Here is a 19644-nt window from a genome sequence, read left to right as displayed (position 1 = left end):
CAATTATTCTTCTTACCCTTATCTAAACCAAAGTCTTGTCAATGTTTAGTTGATTTGGCATAGCTTCCTAGATCCCTACCTTGTTCCTGTTCTTAGTTTCAGCTGGTCTGAGGATAGACAAAGGCGAATATTACATATAGTATTTAAACTTTAAGGAAGAAGTAGATTTATGATGGCTCAACTTTGAGGCCTATGGGTAGGGAGTAATTAACCACTCTGGATTCTGCTTCTTCATGTTCTCTCTGGGTTGGGGCTGCAGGTCACTCCCTTTAACCCCCAGCATGCTTTGTACTTCTGATCTGTAATCTCTGAATACCCTGATGGCAGCCTGTCCTGTTCAGAAAGATCCCACAGCCAAGCTTTATTAGGACCAACCACTTGCTTCAGTCACGTCTTTCCATTCCCACTTATTTTCTTGGGATACACCTCTCAACCACTTATACTATCCTGAAAATCCTCATGCCTCTCAGACCCCAAAAGTCTTGCTCTCATGTCTACCCTACTTTCTGCCACTTCATTCCATTTACACTTTAGAACCATGTGTTAGAACCAGATGTTAGCTGGGCATGGTGGCGCATGCCTGTAGTCCCAGCTACTCAGGAGGCTGAGGCAGGAAGACTGCTTGAGCCCAGGAGGATTCAAGGCTGCAGTGAGCTATGATCACATCACTGAGCTGCAACCTGGGCAACAGAGCAAAACCCTATCTCTAAATAAAAAAGAACCAGTTGTTGAGACTGTTCTACCCTTCAACTGAGGCTCTTCTTTCCCTGGATGGCTAGGCTATCCTCCATGGAACATTCACAGCAGCCACTATGTCCTCTGGAGTCTTCCCAGCAACATATCAGCTTCTGCTGGTTTTTTCTTCCTGTTTCAAATCCTGTATCTACTTTGGATCACCCACTAGGCTCTTATTTCTTTCCTGGTGGATGTTTCTAGTTCTCAGCACATTTCCAGGGTGAACAAGACTGACCTGCCCTGACTTTGAATGAAGCCTTCCCCATTTTAGGTTACCATCTTCATAGCTTCCTCATATTCTGTGATAACTCTGGTGTGATGTCCTCAAGGGGACAGCCTGTGGTCATTTTCCCAGAAATCTATGGCCATTATATTATAGTCACAAAAGTACTTTGAAGATAGAGTAAAATAAGATCCTTTCTAGGAGGAAGAGAGGAGTCATCCCTGTATGGGTCCTGTCCTGATTAGACATGTCGGGAACACAGAAAATGGGGACAGCTTTCTTTGGTTTTAGACAAGAAAAAGTACAAAACAGAAGAAAGGTAAAGAAAGAGGCAGCTGGGCGATTTTAATGAGGGCAGGCATGGTAGAGAGAAGAAAAAGAATCCTCAAGTGGGGAAGAAAAAAGGCTGTGATTTATGGGAAGGGAAGAAAACGTTTACCTGATAGTTCAGGGCTAAAGAGAGGTCCTTTCGTTCAAAAGCCTCCAACATCTGGTTTGTCTTTCTTCCCAGGTAGTTATAGGTACTGGCAAGACAATAACAAATACTGCAGGTTCAATAACTCAACACGAAAGGTCCAGATCTTCAAATCCCTCTGCTGTTTAAAAGGGAAAAAATACACCTAGTCCTCCTAAAGTCTGTTTTTGGGTCCTCATCTATTAGGGGATCAGACTGTCTTCAGTTCTGAGTTTTCCAGCAATACTAAGCAGTACTGCAGAGAAGGGATTGAGACAAAAGGGGATAAAGGAAGAAAAGCGGAAAAAAGATAAAGGAAAAAAAATGGAGATGTATTTGCTAGCAAGCGACTGAGGCCAGCTCTTGCCCTAGGGTACACACAGGTGCAATGCTAGACAAGAACTGTGGATAAAATGTAGCATCTGAGGTTAGTCCTAAAAGCCTTATGCTGAAACACTGGGTGGATGGAGCACCATGAAAACAGGGGCAAATCCTAACAAATTACCCATATTCCTTGCTAATGTGTATATTACTTAAAAACTAGTTTCTAGATAGTAATATTAATAATAATGATAATAAAATGAGGGATCATTTACTAAATGCCTATTATATTATAGGCTTGACATAAATTATGTCTAATCCTTGTAAAACCCTGCAAGGTAGGCCTGGTTTTTATTTTGATTAAAGAATGGCTTCAGAGTTTCCACGAAAACTTTCCATTGCTTCGTGTTGTCTTCTATAACAATTCAACAAAAATGAAGGTGAGAATAGTTATTTGATCTGACAAAATATTTTTGTGGACTTATAAAACTCTCCAACTCTACCTATAAATATCTTAAATAAATTGCTGAATTCTTAGAGAAACCGGCAAGGTAAAAGGTTATAGAAACTCATAATAAGGACATTTCCCCAAGTTCTTTAAATTCAAATGGCTTCTCCCATAGTAAGTCGGTATCAGGAAATGTATTTATCTTGATGTACCAATAACAGAAATGTTGTTGGACTTATATATATAGAACCGGGGTCAACAGCAAGGAATTCCAGGACTGTGAAGCTCAGGTTATCTTCTGGTAATACAGTAAGGAAGAACAATGTCTGAGGAGCTTCAGAATACTAAAATTTGAATCCCAGTGGTCTTAGGTTTATCCTTGGTTAGACAGAAAGGTGATTATAGCTAGGGAGAAATGAAGTTTAACCAAATGTACTTGCCTTATAGATTATGTTGACAGAATTAAAATGCTTTGTATAGAGGCCAAAAAGCAGGAGCCAAAAAAGTAAGAATTTCCAGGCGGAAAAAGGTTTAATGGTGATATGGTTTGGATCTGTGTCCCTGCCCAAATCTCAGGTTGAAATGTAATCCCCAGTGCTAGAGGTGGGGCCTGGTGGGAGGTGACTGGATCACAGGGGCAGTTTCTCATGGTTTAACATATCCCCCTTTGTGCCATTGTGGCGATAGTGAGTTCTCGTGAGATCCAGTTATTTAAAAGTGTGTGCCACCTCACTTCCTCCCTCCTGCTCTGGCCACGTAAGATGTGCCTGCTTAGCCTTCCGCCATGATTGAAAGTTTCCTTCAGAAACCAAGCACACGCTACCATGCTTCCTGCACAGCCTGCAGAACTGTGAGCCAATTAAACCTCTTTTCTTATACGTTTCTCAGTTATTTCTTTATAGCAATGTGAGAATGAATTAACACATGTGGTCAGCAAATACAACATTCAAATTTCCTCAGTAGAAATAGCCCTGTAGTTACAATGGCTGTCATAGGCCATCTTGGCTTGGTGAACAAGCCATTTATATTATTCAACTCAGTCACTCTTCCTCACAGCCAGGCTCACCAAGACATGTTATAAATGTTATTTTGCTCCCCTGGTATCTTTCAGTTAATGCAAACATTTAATTCAATCTGCTTGGAAGCATATTCTAATGAATTAAGTTAACATGTGCAGTGGACATGCTAATTGAATTGCCTGTCTTTTGCTAAGTAGGCATTGGGCCACATGATTCTGGTTGGACCTGACACGGACACTTGCCTAGGCAGTGCTATCTAATGATGTCCCAAAATGCCACGCTTGGGCAGCCATGATTGGCCATGTGCATGCTGAAGCAGAGAAAGCCCATTTGGATACAGAGAGAGAGAAGAGAAATAAAGAGATGTGCAGAAAGATGTAGCGGTGAGTCTCTCCAAAAAACCACATATGGAAGATAATCTGCTTTGGCGGTTGAGATTCTGCAGTTCTTGGCTTTCATCTTCTCTGAGGCCTGGTTTTACATCCTCCTCTTGGGCCCTATGTGGTTTCCCAGAATTTTATAATAACGTGTCTTCTTGTACATAAGGTAGTTTAAATGGGTTTCTGTTACTTGCAACCAAATAATTTCTGACAAAGATAGAACTCACAAAGTGTGAGATCATCCTTGAGACCCTGGTCACCAGGGTCTATAGCACTAAGCGTCAGTTCCCGCTAAGGTCTAGGCCCTGTGCATGTGCTCAATTCATGTGCTCATGTGTCTCACCTCTAACTGCAACAGATGCTTCTAAACAATGACTGAATTTCTTTTTTATCCTTTTTCTTTTTTTTGAGATGGAGTCTTGCTCTGTCACCCAGGCTGGAGTGCAGTGGCTCGATCTCAGCTCACTGCAACCTCTGTCTCCTGGGTTCAAGTGATTCTCATGCCTCAGCTCCCAAGTAGCTGGGATCACAGGTGCCTGCCACCACGTCTGGCTTCTTCTTCTTTTTTTTTTTTTTAGACAGAGTTTCACTCTTGTTGCCCAGGCTAGAGTGCAGTGGTGCGATCTCGGCTCACTGCAACCTCCGCCTTCCAGTTTCAAGCAATTCTCCCGCCTCAGTCTCCCAAGTAGCTGGGATTACTGGCAGCTAATTTTTGTATTTTTACTAGAGACAGGGTTTCACCAGGCTGGTCTCAAACTGATGACCTCGTGATCCACCTGCCTCAGCCTCCCAAAGTGTTGGGATTACAGGCATGAGTCACTGCATCCGGCCCATTTTTAAAAATTTTTAGTAGAGAGGGGGTTTCACCATGTTGCCCAGGCTGGTTTCAAACTCCTGACCTCAAGTGATCCGCCTACCTTGGCCTCCCAAAGTGCTGGGATTACAGGCGTAAGCCACCATGCCCAGCCCAATGACTGAATTTCTAACAAACAACTAAGCACTATTTAATTCCCTTTCACTGGAAGAATGAGGAAAAGAAAGGAAACTTCTATTAGAAAGGATACACATGTAAGAAATACAGCTACTTGGGCCGCGTGTGGTGGCTCATGCCTGTAATCCCAGCACTTTGGGAGGCCGAGGTGGGCGGATCACGAGGTCAGGAGATCGAGACCATCCTGGCTAACGCGGTAAAACCCTGTCTCTACTAAAAAAATACAAAAAATTAGCCAGGCATGGTGGTGGGCGCCTGTAGTCCCAGCAACTGGGGAGGCTGAGGCAGAAGAATGGCATGAACTCGGGAGGTGGAGCTTGCAGTGAGCCAAGATCGCACCACTGCACTCCAGCCTGAGCAGCAGAGCAAGATTCTGTCTCAACAACAACAACAACAACAAAAGAAATATAGCTACTTTGGTGATGAATGCCCTTATGGGGGACTTTATAATCATTGGGAAAAATGAGTCATGCTTACCTGCCCACTGCTCCAGTTGCTCCCATCACCAGAGCACTCAGCAGTTGCTAATCAGAAACAAAGAATATTCACTTTTATAAAAAAGAGAAAGAAAAGAGATGCTACTATATAAATATCTACACAAATTGTTTTGGAGGGAACTGACCTGCTGCAACATGCTAGGGGGTGACTTACCTCATCCACCCCAAAAAGGAAAGCAAATTGTTGCTGGCGATTCTGATCAACACATTGCCCGAAGTCTAAGAGATCTGTATCACTGAATTTCAGCCCTTGGAAGGTGGGGATCTTATCCTGAATCCCATCCAACAACTCCTCAGCACGAACTGCTCAAAATAATAAGCACCTCATCAATCTGCACATCTCCAGGAAATAACATCTCATATAGTGCCACGCATCTGCAGTGAGCTGCCACAAGCTGCTGTCAGCCAGAACTGACTGCAGACTAGGCCTAATCACTTCTCCCTGACTAGCAGCTCCTATGTACTTGTCCAATTATAATCCTAAACTTCCCATTCCTTGAAGGCAGTAGATGGATATTTGTGAAGTGTAAATATATATTTGGTCTTAGTCCCTGGTTCCTGAGACAAAGTACCTAAAACCCTTGTAGACAGGGGTGCTAGGAGAGTATTTTATTCTAACACTTGGTCTTTGACCCTTATTCCTGACACAGAGCTCCCAAGACCTTTGTAATTTCCTGAGAGATAAGAGCATCTGACACAAATCTCCTAAACCCCTTGGAATCTCCAAAGTGATATGTATATTTCTGTATGCTACAAAGTTTACTGATGACTAGATCTCCTAGATAGCCTCAGGATGAGGGCTGGTTGCCAGGGGAACCAACCATGTACTTAAGAGGGTTGGAACTTTCAGTCACACGCTTGGCCTCTGGGGAGGAGAGCGGGGCTAAAGATTGAGTCGATCACCCATGGCCAATGATGTACTCAATCATGCCTACATAATGAAGCCCCCATAAAAACTCAAAAGGACAGGGACTCTGTGTTGCTGAACACATGAAGGTGCCTGGAGGATGGCTTGTTCAGAGAGGGCATGAAACTCCATGCCCCTTCACACATATCTTACCCTATGCATCTCTTCTTCTGGTTGTTTATCTGTTTCCTTTGTAATAAATGGGCAATAGTAAGTAAAGTGTTTCTTTGAGTTCTGCAAACTGCTATAGCACATTAATTGAACCCAAGGAGGAGGTAACTGGAACCCTGATTTATAGCCAGCTGGTAGGAAGTACAGGCCACAACCTGGGACTTGAGACTGGCATTGAAGTGGGGGCAGTCCTGTGGGACTAAGCCCTTAACCTGTGGGATTCAATGCTGACTCCAGTAGCCAGTGTCAGAACTGAATCCAATTAGAGGACACTCACTTCGTCTCTGATGAAGAATTGGTTGTTGGTGGGGAGAAATGCCCACACACATTTTGGTGGCCAGAGGTAAAATGTTTTGTGTTGAGTGCTAAGTATGAGAGTAGAGAATAGGAAAAGCAGTTTTTTTTCTTTTTTTTCCCTTCAGAATGTTTATAAAGTACAGCCTCCATTTTTCCTCTAATGGAATTTAGAAAAGAGTGGGATTTTAAAAATAATCTAAGAAATTTCAGCTAATTGTAAAACTCTTCTTTCTGGAGAAATACAGTAATAACAAAAGAAAAGCTAGAAGAGAAGTCAGAAGAGATCAGAGGACTTTCCTATGTGCTATAGGCACTAAGAATACAATAGGTTCAAGGTAGACACACTCCTCTCCTAGTGAGGCTTACAGACTCACGTCTTCTCAATAAGAAGAAGGGGTGTGTGTGGTAAAGACGAAAGGTATGTGCTACAAGTGCCCAGAGATCAGATTTCCTTTCATACCTAACAACTTCCATTATACAGCAGTGTGAATGATTGATAAGGGCTGGGACTTCAGAGGGACATTTAGAAGCAACTGGAACTGCCCAGTCAGTGGTGGTGTGCTTTTGTGGCATGGGGTAGGGTGGGATGGAGTGGAGTTTCTTAGCATAATAGGGTAAAATGTGAGAGTTGGAAGGAAAGAAATATCAAAAGAAGCAGTACTTACTCTTTACCCCTGTCAAGGCAGGAATGTGATAGTAATAAAATGGCAGGGCAGGGGCGGCAGCAGCCACTTCCTTTAGGAAATTAATCAGGATATCTGAAAGAACAGCAGGAACAGTCATAGTGAGAACAGGTGTAAAACAGTGGCTTTCCCTGGTTAAAAAAACAAATCATCTGATGAAACACAACCATGTTTCTCAGAAGCCTCAAATTCTCAACCACTCTTACCATCCCTGCTACTGCTACTGCAATGTTTTTGCAACTCACTTCCTTCAAGTTTTATTTTCCTTCTGTAGAAAGCCCAAAATAAGATGATTATTCTCCTACCATACTAAACTCTATTACAAAATTGATGAAAACCTTCCCATATATTAAGAGATGATGATGAAAAATGTAAGTCCATCACATGAAACTCTTGTCTTCTTACCCCAAAAAGGCTAAGTGTGGACAGTAAACAACAGAGACTACTCTAGGACAATAATAAGATTTTAATTGAGAAAACCCTGTAACAAAAAGATAAACAATATCTGCTTCAAGAGGGAAGTTATAGGAGTAGTGGCACATTTTGCAAGAATAGTGGCACATTTTGCAAGAATTCCAGCAAAATTTGGTACTTTTCCCTTTGGGGAGAAATCCAGATACATCAAAAGAGAGCACACTCTGGTTTGCTGAGGAAGTGGCATTTCCTGCATCATCTCACGTGAGCTTTGCCTGCAACGCTACTGCAGATGATAAGTCCAGCAGCACTCCTCATGCTTTGGATGCCACTGGGTAACAGGAGAATTTTATATAGGTCATCTGAATACTGTTATGATGTGTATTCAGTCTATGATAATATTTCTGACAAATTATTATGTATACATTATTTTTCCTTTTAGGAAATATATTCATGTAAAAATTTGTAAAGCCATGTGAAAAAATTTTTAAATGTTGGGCTGGACACAGTGGCTCATGCCTGTAATCCCAGCACTTTGGGAGGCTGAGGCAGGAGGATCAAGGCCAAGAATTCAAGATCATCTTAGGCAACATACCAACATCTCGTCCCTACAAAAATTCTTTTAAAAATTAGCTTGGCATGGTGGTACGTGCCTGTAAGTTCCAGCTACTTGGGAGGCCAATGGAGGAGGGTTGCTTGAGCCCAGGAATTCGAGGCTGCAGTGAGCTATGATCATGCCACTGTACTCCAGCCTGGGCAATAGAGCAAGACCTCATCTCTAAAGAACAATTTAAAAAATTTTAAAAACTTTAAAAATGTTCATTTTAAACTAGCAATTTATAAATATTAAATTGCTTACTCACATGAATTATTTTCTATGTATCAATAATAGGTGATATTTCATGACGAATTAGACCTATTATGCATTTAATTATGGATTTATTTAATCATGTAGGCGAATAGTGTCTGTTTTTATCCTTCTAAAATTTATACTTCTTTTTTTGCTAATCAAAAAGGATTAAAAAGACTTGGTATACTTAGACACCATAAATAGTTTCCACAGAGAAGACAGTAGAGAAAGAGAAAGCAATACTTTTGTATTTTGGAAGGCAATGAATATTTCTGTGAAATCTCTTAAAATTCATCATTCACTCGACCTTGAATAGGATATGTAGTCTCAAAATGCCCATCACTTATATTCTTCTAAGGAAAATGGTCCCATGCTTTGCCATGTGACTGACACCCTATACAACTCACTGGTCCAGGAGCAGACACTTGACCCAAACATAGGCATCTACCCATCAACAGAGGCTCAGCAGATTACCCAATCAGATCGATTACTGGGCAAAAGAACTGAAGTACTTTAATGCAGTCCCTTTTATGGATCCAGGGAGAGCAAATATTTCAGAGAACCACTGTACCTTTGCAACTTTAAGCCTCCAATCTATAGTGCTTTACTCTCACAAACTAAATATAACCATTTTGAATGGAGGCAAGAAGTGGACCATGTGAGGTGCCATGCATTCAGGCCTATCTGCTTACCTTTGGTCCATGGCTTGAGGAAGAACGGTGCAATGACAGCGATGCCATCAGCTCCTATTTCTGCTGCATGTTGGGCCTTTAAAGGAAGAAAGAAGACCATATTGGAACAAGTGATTTACTACAGTCATCTATAGCTTAGATACTAAGATCAGTAACAAGCTCTTCAAATTTGCCAACTGATGTACCACTGGAGAGTGGGAAAATTAACCAAATTTAATGAATGTCATTGCCAGGAAAATCCCAGGTCGCAAAGTAGAGCTCCTTGATGACGGTGAGCTGTGCACTTAATCTTATACTTCATATTTTGTCAGCACAAAAAACCTTGCTAAGGAGACATAAGTAGGTCGTTTGATAAGTTGTAACTGTTACTCGAGATATCTGCTGATGTAATTTCTCTTCTGTTTAGCCCATTGCTGATACTGTCTTTTCTGTCCAATGACGTGACAGTCATATTTAAAAATTTATATTAGATTGGGAATGCAGTTGAGACATGCTGAAAAGGAAAAGATTATATATATCACAGAAGATGCTTTGCCCCATATTTCTAATATTTTCTCAAATTCCTCCAGAAAAAAGTAACATTTCCTCTTGCTGGACCCTTATAACACTATGTATCTATTTCAAGTAAAATACCTAAACCTACCAGGTTGTAAGGCAGTTGTGTATGGTGACTGTCCTCCAACTAGAGTGTAAGTCCCTCAGGGCAGGGCTCAGATCTTGCTTACCCTTGAGTCCAGGTCAATCATGGTGCCTGGCACATAGCAAGGAACCAGCAGATGCTGTTGATTGTTTCGGAACATGCCCTACTCTCTAAAAAGGGAAAAGGGCTTCCTTCTGAGACTTTGACTTGTAATATCTATATCTAATAGACGTGATTATCTTTCTGCAGAAGTAAACTAGAATAGTTAAAAGGAGAAGATGGGGATATAGCCAAATTAAGGCACTGGGAATAATTTCATTAACACAGGATCAGAATGTGATATATTTAAATCATTTGATTAGTACTCTGTTTAGAAAAAGAGCAGAAGAGTAACCTTAGCTGAAAGCAAGGAAAGAGGAAACACCTAAGAGAGTTGATGGCAGTGTCCATTCAAGCATCATCCAATAAAGAGTTATGGCTAAGAAGATGCCAATGTTACTGTCTCTTTGGCAAGACTACCCCTGTACCAGCAGATTATCCCTATTCCAGAGGATTATTAATTCCAAAACTACTTCTATACTATTTGGGTGTTCAGCCCAATGGATGATACTGTCATTCATATCATTACATGATAATATTTTAAAATTTGTATTATACATTGGAAAAGAAGCAATTGAAAAGAGAAAAAAAAAAAGAAAAATATACCCTACACCATACTGCCTTAGTTGAAAAACCTTTTGTAAGAGAAACAAATCAAATGTAAGAGGAATAATTCAAGTCTCTAAATTCTGATTCCACACTTATTATGGCTAATGATAGATCTTCCTTTGCATCTTGCCTAAAGCACTAAATTGCAATTTTTTGCAAATATATTATACATCCCATTTTTAAATCCAAATAGCCAAAACAAACAAAATCCATTAAGAAGAAGCTGGGCCAGAAAAAGTCATATATCTAAGTTCTGGAAACTTGGTCAATTTGTAGCAGTCCAGGTACAGCGCCTTCTGATAAACAATTTTGAACATCTTTGTGCTTTTTTTTTTTTTTTTTTTTTGAGATGGAGTCTCGCTCTGTTGCCCAGACTGGAGTACAGTGGCACGATCTCAGCTCACTACAACCTCCGCCTCCTGCGTTCAAGCAATTCTCCTGCCTCAGCCTCCTGAGTAGCTGGGATTATAGGTGCCCACCACCATGCCCGGCTACTTTTTGTATTTTTAGTAGAGACAAGGTTTCACCATGTTGGTCAGGCTGGTCTCAAACTCCTGACCTCGTGATCCGCCTGCCTCGGCCTCCCAAAGTGTGTGCCTTCTTTTCTTAACCAATTCACCCAGGCCTCAGAATCACCATACCACCTGCTTTTCTGCCAGGAAATTTAACCCCTTCCTGTCTTGCTTCTGCTCCACCTAACCTGCTAATCCCTAAAGCTGGAGCAATCTAATTGTCTGTGTTCTTGTTCCTATATTCTGGCTAAAGAGTGTACCCAGAAAAAAAAATTCCACAACTGTGCTGAAGGGTGGTATGACAAATTTATAACTTACAACTTAAGTTGGTCTTCAGTACCACCAAGCAATCCTTTTGTGTTTTAGCTCCCTCCCCCTTTCTCCAATGCAGAATTCACATTTGCCATTCTTCAAGTCTTTATACTTTGTCCATCTGTGCCCTGCAGATGGCACTGCCTTCTACTTCACAGAGAAAATTGAAATTGGCTCAGTTCTGCTCCTTACCTGCAAACTCAGCTACAGCTGCATCCATCCTTACTCTCCTTGGTGGAAGGTGCCTCCATCTCCTATTCTATAGTCATCATCACCTAGAGCTACAATCCTTTCTTCATGGCTCAATGCCTGCTTCTAGGCAGTGAGCCCCTGAGATCCCACACCTTATCTTTTCAGGCACACCATCCACGACATAGCAAATATAGTACTGATTTTAACTGCAGCATAAAAATTGAGGCCCCATGAGTGGTCTCTCCCAGATGGAGCTGCATACATACCAGTTCCTGTGACTCCTTCAAGCTCAGTGCTCCTACGTGAATTACCACCTGATCCAGCCTGCAAAAGAAAAAAACACTGCTGCATCGCTTAGAGTTTAGAGGCATGCAGAAGGGCTGCACTATCCTGGTTTGTGCTGGTTTTAGCAGTTAACTGACACCTTATTAATCTCACTTATTAAGTTCTATAGCAATATATTTAATCTACCTAAAGGGACTTATGGTGATCTTTTTAACATAGGTCATTGATATCAAAGTCTTGTCATGTTACTGAGAGGTTGGTTGTGATTTGATCGTGTCTAGGATGATTCTGATTTCATAGCAGAGAATATTCAGTCCCAGAGGAGGTATTTAAAGGCAAGGTTAAAAGGGTATTCCATTTCTTCCTTTCTGTAGGAATACAGCCATTTCTGCAATGACTTCATTTCGAGCCAGTGGGAAGGTGGTATGTTCATTCAGTATCATGGAGGTTTCATATCACTAACAGCAGAAATATATGCTGAAAACTGTTAAACGTGTACATAAATGGGATTCATCTCTCATTAAGTTAGAGGCAGAGGATCACAGAGATAATTTAGTCCATGCCCATTATCTTAAATTGGAGTCTGTAGAAATTAATCTTATATACATGCTTACATAAAACATTTCTAAGTTGTGATAAAAGACACAAAATTTAAAAATCAATTCTAGGTTGGGTGCAGTGTCTCATACTTATAATCCCAGCACTTTGGGAGGCTGAGGTGGGTGGACTACTCGAGCTCAGGAGTTCAAGACCAGCCTGGGCAACATGGCAAAACCCCATCTCTACCCAAAATACAAAAAATTAGCCAAGTGTGGTGGTGTGTGCCTGTAGTCCTGGCTACTTGGGGGCTGAGGTGGGAGAATCACTTGAGCCCAGGAGGTGGAGGCTGCAGTAAGCCAAGATCATGCCACTGCACCCCAGGGTGGGCAACAGAGCAAGACCATGTCTCAAAAAATAATTAAAAATAAAAATAAAAGAAATAACAAATAAATTCTAATGGAAGTAAATGATCTAGTTTAATCATGTTTAGAATCACTTTATGTGTTAGATATTACATATGATTTTTATACGTAAATGATATTGCATATATGCATATAAAAGTGCTTTGCATATATCTGGCATTGGCTACTATTTGTTGACTTAGATCAAATGTAAATTTTAAAAAATCAAGATGCCAATGGTGAATCAAGCACTAGGGAAGAAATCTAATTGGGAAGTGGTGCAACATAGTGTTAAGAACTTATATCCCAGAGTTAGAGTCTTGAGCTTGAATCCTGACTGTTACGAACCAGCTGTGAACTCCTCAGAAAGGCACTTAACACCTTTACACTTCAATTCCTGTAATAATTCAGATAATAACATTACCTGTCTCACAGGGCTATTGTAAGGATTATGTGAGTTCATGCAAGTAAAACACAGCATGGTACATGACATAGTAAATGCTTTATAAATATTAGCAGTTATTACTATTAAGCCTTAAGAATAGAGACTTAAAGAAAAAAAACAAGTTTGGGAGAACAAAAAAGAAAAAAAAAAGAATAGAGCCTTTTAATGCTGTAAAAATATAGAAAACAGTAAAGAATCATTAGGGATTTTAAAAAATGTTCAGGGAATAGAATTTAAGGTTCAACCAAACAGAACTTGAAAAGCAATAACTGATTAAACAATACATGAGTACTTATTTTGGTTAAGCATTGTTTTAGATGCTGTATTTGGTGGTATACGTGCATGAAGATAGGTATGATACTGAGATATTTTTGGTTGGAGATAAAAATAAAGAGTTTCCTCAAAGAATACAACCAGGAACTAGTCCTGTGAGAAGTGAATTCACTATAAAAAGCAATTTCCTACTTTGCAAATCTCCTCAGAATTTGGCCAAAAGGGGATATTTGCTCTGACACCCTGATGTTCATTTTTGGGGGTACTCCATGTTCCCAACTGGGGAGAGGCCACAGTGAGAATGGTCTTCTCAAAGTGGGATTAATAATGTTCAGCTGTGAATGCAGTCATCCCAGTGAGTCTTCTGAAGGACCTTGAATAAACACATGCCCTCATGAGACAGAGACACCACATTCCTGTTTAGGCCCAATCACCGAGTCCTCCAGGAGTTCTTGGCTAGCTATGTCTTAGGTAAAACAGTACCTAGCTGGGAAGTGACATGATCAGCTTTGTATTTTTAAAGGGTAACAGAAGACTGCTGAATGGAAAAAGGAGGGCTGACTGACCTGTTGAACTCTCACCAGCAGTTTTATTGTAAGACCCCTTCCTTCACTACCCCTTTCTCTTGGCTTAGGTGAAGCCAATCATCCATTCGCTCTTCCTCGTTCTCCTGGGCTGCTAGGCACAGCTACCACTGTTGGAAATTTAAATTACAAATTTCCTAGTAATCTCTCAATCCAGGAGGAGGTTCCAACAAGCCTTCTGGCTGTCATGACTCATTTATCTGGAGTGGCTACTCCAAATCTTGACTATTCCTGTCAAGCTCTAAATTCTACCCAACTCCTTGTTCTGAGCAGATGTCCTAGAGTCCCAGACACCAAAGATGAAGCTTTTACAAACTCCCTTACCCTTCCTCCTCTCCACCTGTGCACGGGGCTACATCACCATTTGCTTTCCTCCTAGCTGCTGCTGCTTTTTTTTTTAGACGTCGGCCCGCTCTGTCGCCCAGGCTAGAGTGCAGTGGTGCGACCTCAGCTCACTGCAACCTCCACCTCCAGGGTACAAGCGATTCTCCTGCCTCAGCCTCCTGATTAGTTGGGATTACAGGTGCCTGCCACCACGCCCAGCTAATTTTTGTATTTTTAGTAGAGACGGGGTTTCGCCATGTTGGCCAGGTTGGTCTCAATCTCCTGACCTCAGGTGATCTGCCTACCTCAGCCTCACAAAGTGCTGAGATTACAGATATGAGCCACTGTGCCAGGCCTTCAGCTGTCTTCTAAAGCTACTCTGTCTACTTTGGGTTGTGTGGATGGTCCCCAGCTTATGACGGTTTGACCTTACGATGGTGTGAAAGTATCATTACACTCCCTGACTTATGACAGGGTTATGTCTTTAAAACTCAATGTAAATTGTAAGTTGAATCAATTTCTGATCAATTCATCAGGACGTAATCCTATCACCAGTGAAGGAGCATCTACATTTCAAATCCCTAGCCAAAACCCCCTATCCAAGACCTTCCATCAAAGGTATCAATTCACCACTTTTTTTTTTTTTTTTTTTTTTTTAAAGAAGGGTTTTGCTCTGTCACCCAGGCTGGAGTGCAGTAGTGTGATTTCGGCTCACAGCGACCTCTGTGCCCCCGGGGCTCAAGTGATCCTCCTGCCTCAGCCTCCCAAGTGGCTGGGACCACAGGGGCATACCACTATGCCTGGCTAATTATTTTTTTTATTTTTTGTAGAGACAGGGTCTCCATATGTTGCCCAGGCTGGTCCTGATCTCCTGGGCTTAAGCAATCCGTCTGCCTTGGTCTCCCAAAGTGCTGGGATTACAGGTATAAGCCACTGTACCCAGCCAAGGTTTACCGGTCTTCTCTGTATCTTTAATCTCTTCTCCCATGGCAGTGTCCTTTCAGCATAGAAACACGCTCAACATTTTTCCACTTAACAAAACTATGCTTCTTTCAATCTTGCCTATTCCTTCCTTCCTAATGTACTACTCCATCTCTCCTTCCCTTTGCCAGAAAACTTTTTGTGAGGATCAGCTGCACTCACTGCCCCCACTTGCAGATATCTGTTGCATTCTGTAACTTACTGCAGTCTGGCTTCTCTGCAATAACCTGACTGGCCCTGCTCTTTCAGAGGTCATCAGTGACTTCCTATGATGTGTCAAACCTAGTGGTCTTCTCAGTCTTTCCTGTGCTGACTTTCATGGCGTCTAATAGTTATTATAACAAATGTTATAATGAACATAGCATCTACTGCAAATAGTTACAATGAATTCTTACATTAGTGTGAATGTGTTTAGTGAACTGTGCCTGCCAGGCATTGTTCTAATCCTCACTACAACCTCATAAGTGAGGTACTATTATTACTTCTATCTTAGGGATGAAGCACACAGAAGTTAGGTGATATGCCTGAGTTCCCAGCGCTAATAAAAAGCAGAGCTGGGCCTCAAACTCAGGCAGTTGGGCTCTATGGCCCCTGCTCCACTGACAGTCTCTGAAATCATTCTTCTTCCTGGTTGCAGTGACAGGACTCACTCCTGACTGGCCTCCTACCTTCTGAGGGCTTTCTGTCTCTGCCTACCTTCCCTGTCCCTCATTTTTGGTACTGTTCTTAATATGTGCCCTTAGCCCTCCTGTTTTCATACTCTGCCCACTGTCCTTAATCTTTTTGGACCCTAGATCTGACAAAATTAACTGAAAGCTGATGGCTCACCAGAAAATGGTTCCGTGGATATGCACTCAAGTTTGGCACATAATTTCAGGTACTGGAGGTGCCCTGAAGCCATTAAGGATTCCCAGGGACACTATGGGCTTCATACTGACCACCTCTGCTCACTTGGAACTTACCTCTATTCTTTTACTTCCACCTAAGACAACATCAATCACTCCCTTTTTGTTTATACATTCATCAGAAGGGTTGGGGTGTTAGTTTTCATGATCTAACATCCCTACCAGATGGTCAGCAACCTGAAGGCAGAGCCCTTACTTTATACTGCTGGTGCCTAGCACAGTACATAACATATAACAACATAACAGAAAATCAATAAAACTTAGTTGGCCAGGCACGGTGGCTCACGCCTGTAATCCTAGCACTTTGGGAGGCTGAGGGGGTAGATCACGAGGTCAGGAGATGGAGACCATCCTGGCTAACACAGTGAAATCCCACTTCTACTAAAAGTACAAAAAAATTAGCCAGGCACGGTGGCATGTGCCTATAGTCCCAAGTACTCAGGAGGCTGAGGCAGGAGAATTGCTTGAAGCCAGGAGGTAGAGGTTGCGGTGAGCCAAGATCGCACCACTGCACTCCAGCCTGGGTAACAGAGTGAGCTCCATCTCAAAAAAACAAACTTAGTTAACTGGAAGTGCTTTTGGAACTGATACTATCCTGTTTGTTCAACCATGGCATGAATTGGGTGTTACAAAAATATATCACTGCACGGAAGTTTATGGACTACAGAAAGTCCTCCAGGAGCACAAGAAGAAGCACCATAAAAGAGCATGTTGAGTCGGATGCATAGAGACCTGTAAGGAGAAGTGGGCCAATACAAGCATCAGGCACTCATCCCGAGAAGGGAAGGGGTGTGAGTTGCTCAGTGGAAGAGCCAGGTGACCAGCAGAGTCCATTACCACCCTCCCCTCTTATCCTTCAGCCCAAGGACGGATAACTGTGAGGGGATTGGCCCCGTAGACAGGTAAGCAGTTTCCCAACAGAACCTCTGGATGGCAGGTGTGTCTAGCACTCTGGCTGCCCTTCTGCACACAAAGGGAGGGGGCTCTTCTCCAAGAAGCCAGGATCCCTGGGGTCCTGCTCATCTTCCCACCAGCTGACCTCAAGCCCCAGCTCTGACCAGAAAGCAGGGAGGGCGTATCCTCTGGGGAAGAGGCTCACTTAATACAGGCCAAAGGGCATTTTTATCCTCATGCAGCCACTTACTTGTCCTTCCCTTTTGTCACCCACTCCTCTGCGACCTGGCGACGCTCTGAGATGCTCAGGGACAGGCCTTCTCCCGTTGTACCATTCACTGTTCAAACAAAGAGTAAGTCAGTGGGACGACGGAGCACCTCTGCTCCTCCAACCCCAAGTCCGAAAGTGCAGGGTCAAAAACCGCTGCACTGAGGATGGTCAGGAGGGGAAAATACCATGTTTCCATTTTCACTTCAGGCTCCATCTTTTTTCCACTTTCACCTTGTCAAAGGCAGTGGGAAGGTTAATTGTGACTTGTAATTATAAATCTGACCTTGATATTAGGGACAGTCAGCAAATACTTTAAATAAAGACAGAGATGACTGCCCACATTTTATGTCAATCTCCAAACACACTACCCAGTTTTATATCTGGGCTTGAATGGCAGAGAAATCAACACCATCCAGTACCAGAATGTCAAATAAGTGGGAGTTACTCATGCGGGTACTTTTGTATACTACAGATCTCAAACTATCTCCATTTATAGTTTGACATGACGGTAGTGCTCTAGGACAACTCATTTTTTAAGTATTTTATAAAAAAGCACAAAGGATATTAATATTTCTTATACCAAGTGCTCTTACATATCCACTTACTCTAACAACCCAGCAAAGTAGAAATTATTTTTCTCATTTACAGATGAAAAGATAAAGTCTGAAACAGTAAATAATTTGTTTGAATCCAGAGTTGTGTGATTCCAAAACTCATCCTCTTTCCTCTTTTCCTTCTACTACAATCATTTCTTTTTTATTTTATTTTTTTGAGACAGAGTTTTGCTCTTGTCACCCAGGCTGGAGTACAGTGGCGTGATCTTGGCTGACTGCAACCTCTGCCTCCCAGGTTCAAGTGGTTCTCCTGCCTCAGCCTCCTGAGTAGCTGGGATTACAGGTACCCACCACCATGCCCAGCTAGTTTTTTGTATTTTTAGTAGAGATGGGGTTTTGCCATGTTGGGCAGGCTGGTCTTGAACTCCGGACCACAGGTGATCCGCCTGCCTCGGTCTCCCAAAGTGCTGGGACTACTGGCGTGAGCCACTGCGCCCAGCCTACTACAGTCATTTCTTAATGGATCACAGAAAGATGTCTATGGCAGTAGGATACATTACTGAGGTCTCATGCATATGGTGGCACTCTGAATCTCTAAGCACTCAGCACTGGGCTGGAAGAGGAGAGGTTCGGGAGGCAGGGGAGGGGAGTTGGAAAGTATTTTTAACCACTCCTTTGGGGTCTTGACTTCAAGTGTGCTCTGGTTATAGGGATGTTCCTGCTTTTTCCTCATACCCAGGGGAGATCTGCTGCCCTTTGTGGAGTAAGAATCTGCCTTCTCCACTATGACTTAGTGCTGTAGAGGGACACTGAGTGGTTTTGTATCAGGTCTCGGTTTTGACATGTGGCCCAGGACACTTTTTCACACAAGTTTTAATCTGCTCTGATTATTATTACCAGGTACCTCTAGCTCTGGAGGGGCTCCTGTTGGTAGAGCAATAGGTCAGGGCCAACGTGTAGTCTTCTCAAAATAAAAATGCATTCAAGGGTCCAAAAGCCCAGAACACCATGCAAGGGACAGCTCAATCGCAGGTAAATATAGTTGTCAGGCTTAAAATGTTCAAGATCTAATTTTTTTAAACTTTCACTTTCTATGAAATAAAAGGGGATAACTGCTAGTCCTGTGATTTCTTTGTGTGCTATCTTTACAGTATTCCTTCCATTCACAATTTGAAAGGCCAGGGGAAGACAGAATAAAGCCCATTCTTAAGAGAGAGAAGAGGCTGGGCGCAGTGGCTCACGCCTGTAATCCCAGCACTTTGGGAGGCTGAGGCGGGTGGATCACCTGAGGTCAGGAGTTTGAGACCAGCCTGGCCAACATGGTGAAACCCTGTCTCTACTAAAAATACAAAAATTAGCCAGGTGAGGTGGTGTGCACCTATAGTCCGGCTACTCAGGAGGCTGAGGCAGGAGAATCGCTTGAACCTGGGAGGCGGAAATTGCAGTGAGCTGAGATCGCACCACTGCATTCCAGCCTTGGGGGGAGACAGAGCAAGACTCCATCTCAAAAATAAATAAATAAATAAATAAATAAATGAGAAAAGAGGGTTTATTTGTTACTTAAGAAGGTTTAGTTATTATTCTACCACTTCTTGGCTGAAAGGCCTGGGGCAACTTAGAGTATATCTGAGTCACATATTTTCATCTCTAAATGGGGATAAAAAGTAATACCTTAAGTGTTGGCACACTATCAAATAGGTAATCTCTTGAGGTGCTTTGTAGGTCTAACATTGGTGGGTCT

The 19644-nt window shown here is 42.3% G+C and overlaps 1 protein-coding gene across 1 annotated transcript in view; it reads right to left on the bottom strand.

Moving 5' to 3' along the window:
- NPL (N-acetylneuraminate pyruvate lyase (dihydrodipicolinate synthase)) overlaps positions 1–19644 on the bottom strand; it is a 38975-nt gene that overhangs the window by 5293 nt on the left and 14038 nt on the right. The window contains exons 4-10 of the mRNA XM_011995327.1: positions 17329–17416; positions 11713–11770; positions 9083–9158; positions 7109–7201; positions 5223–5371; positions 5049–5095; positions 1398–1482 (exon numbers count right to left, since the gene is read on the bottom strand). Coding sequence (XP_011850717.1) covers positions 1398–1482; positions 5049–5095; positions 5223–5371; positions 7109–7201; positions 9083–9158; positions 11713–11770; positions 17329–17416 — 596 coding nt within the window. The remainder of the gene's footprint in view (positions 1–1397; positions 1483–5048; positions 5096–5222; positions 5372–7108; positions 7202–9082; positions 9159–11712; positions 11771–17328; positions 17417–19644) is intronic.

Source organism: Mandrillus leucophaeus, unplaced genomic scaffold (assembly GCF_000951045.1).
Source record: "Mandrillus leucophaeus isolate KB7577 unplaced genomic scaffold, Mleu.le_1.0 Scaffold484, whole genome shotgun sequence".
NCBI classification, from domain to species: Eukaryota; Metazoa; Chordata; class Mammalia; order Primates; family Cercopithecidae; genus Mandrillus; species Mandrillus leucophaeus.
Note: the sequence above shows the minus strand (reverse complement) of the source record. Positions and strands in the feature narration are given on the sequence as shown.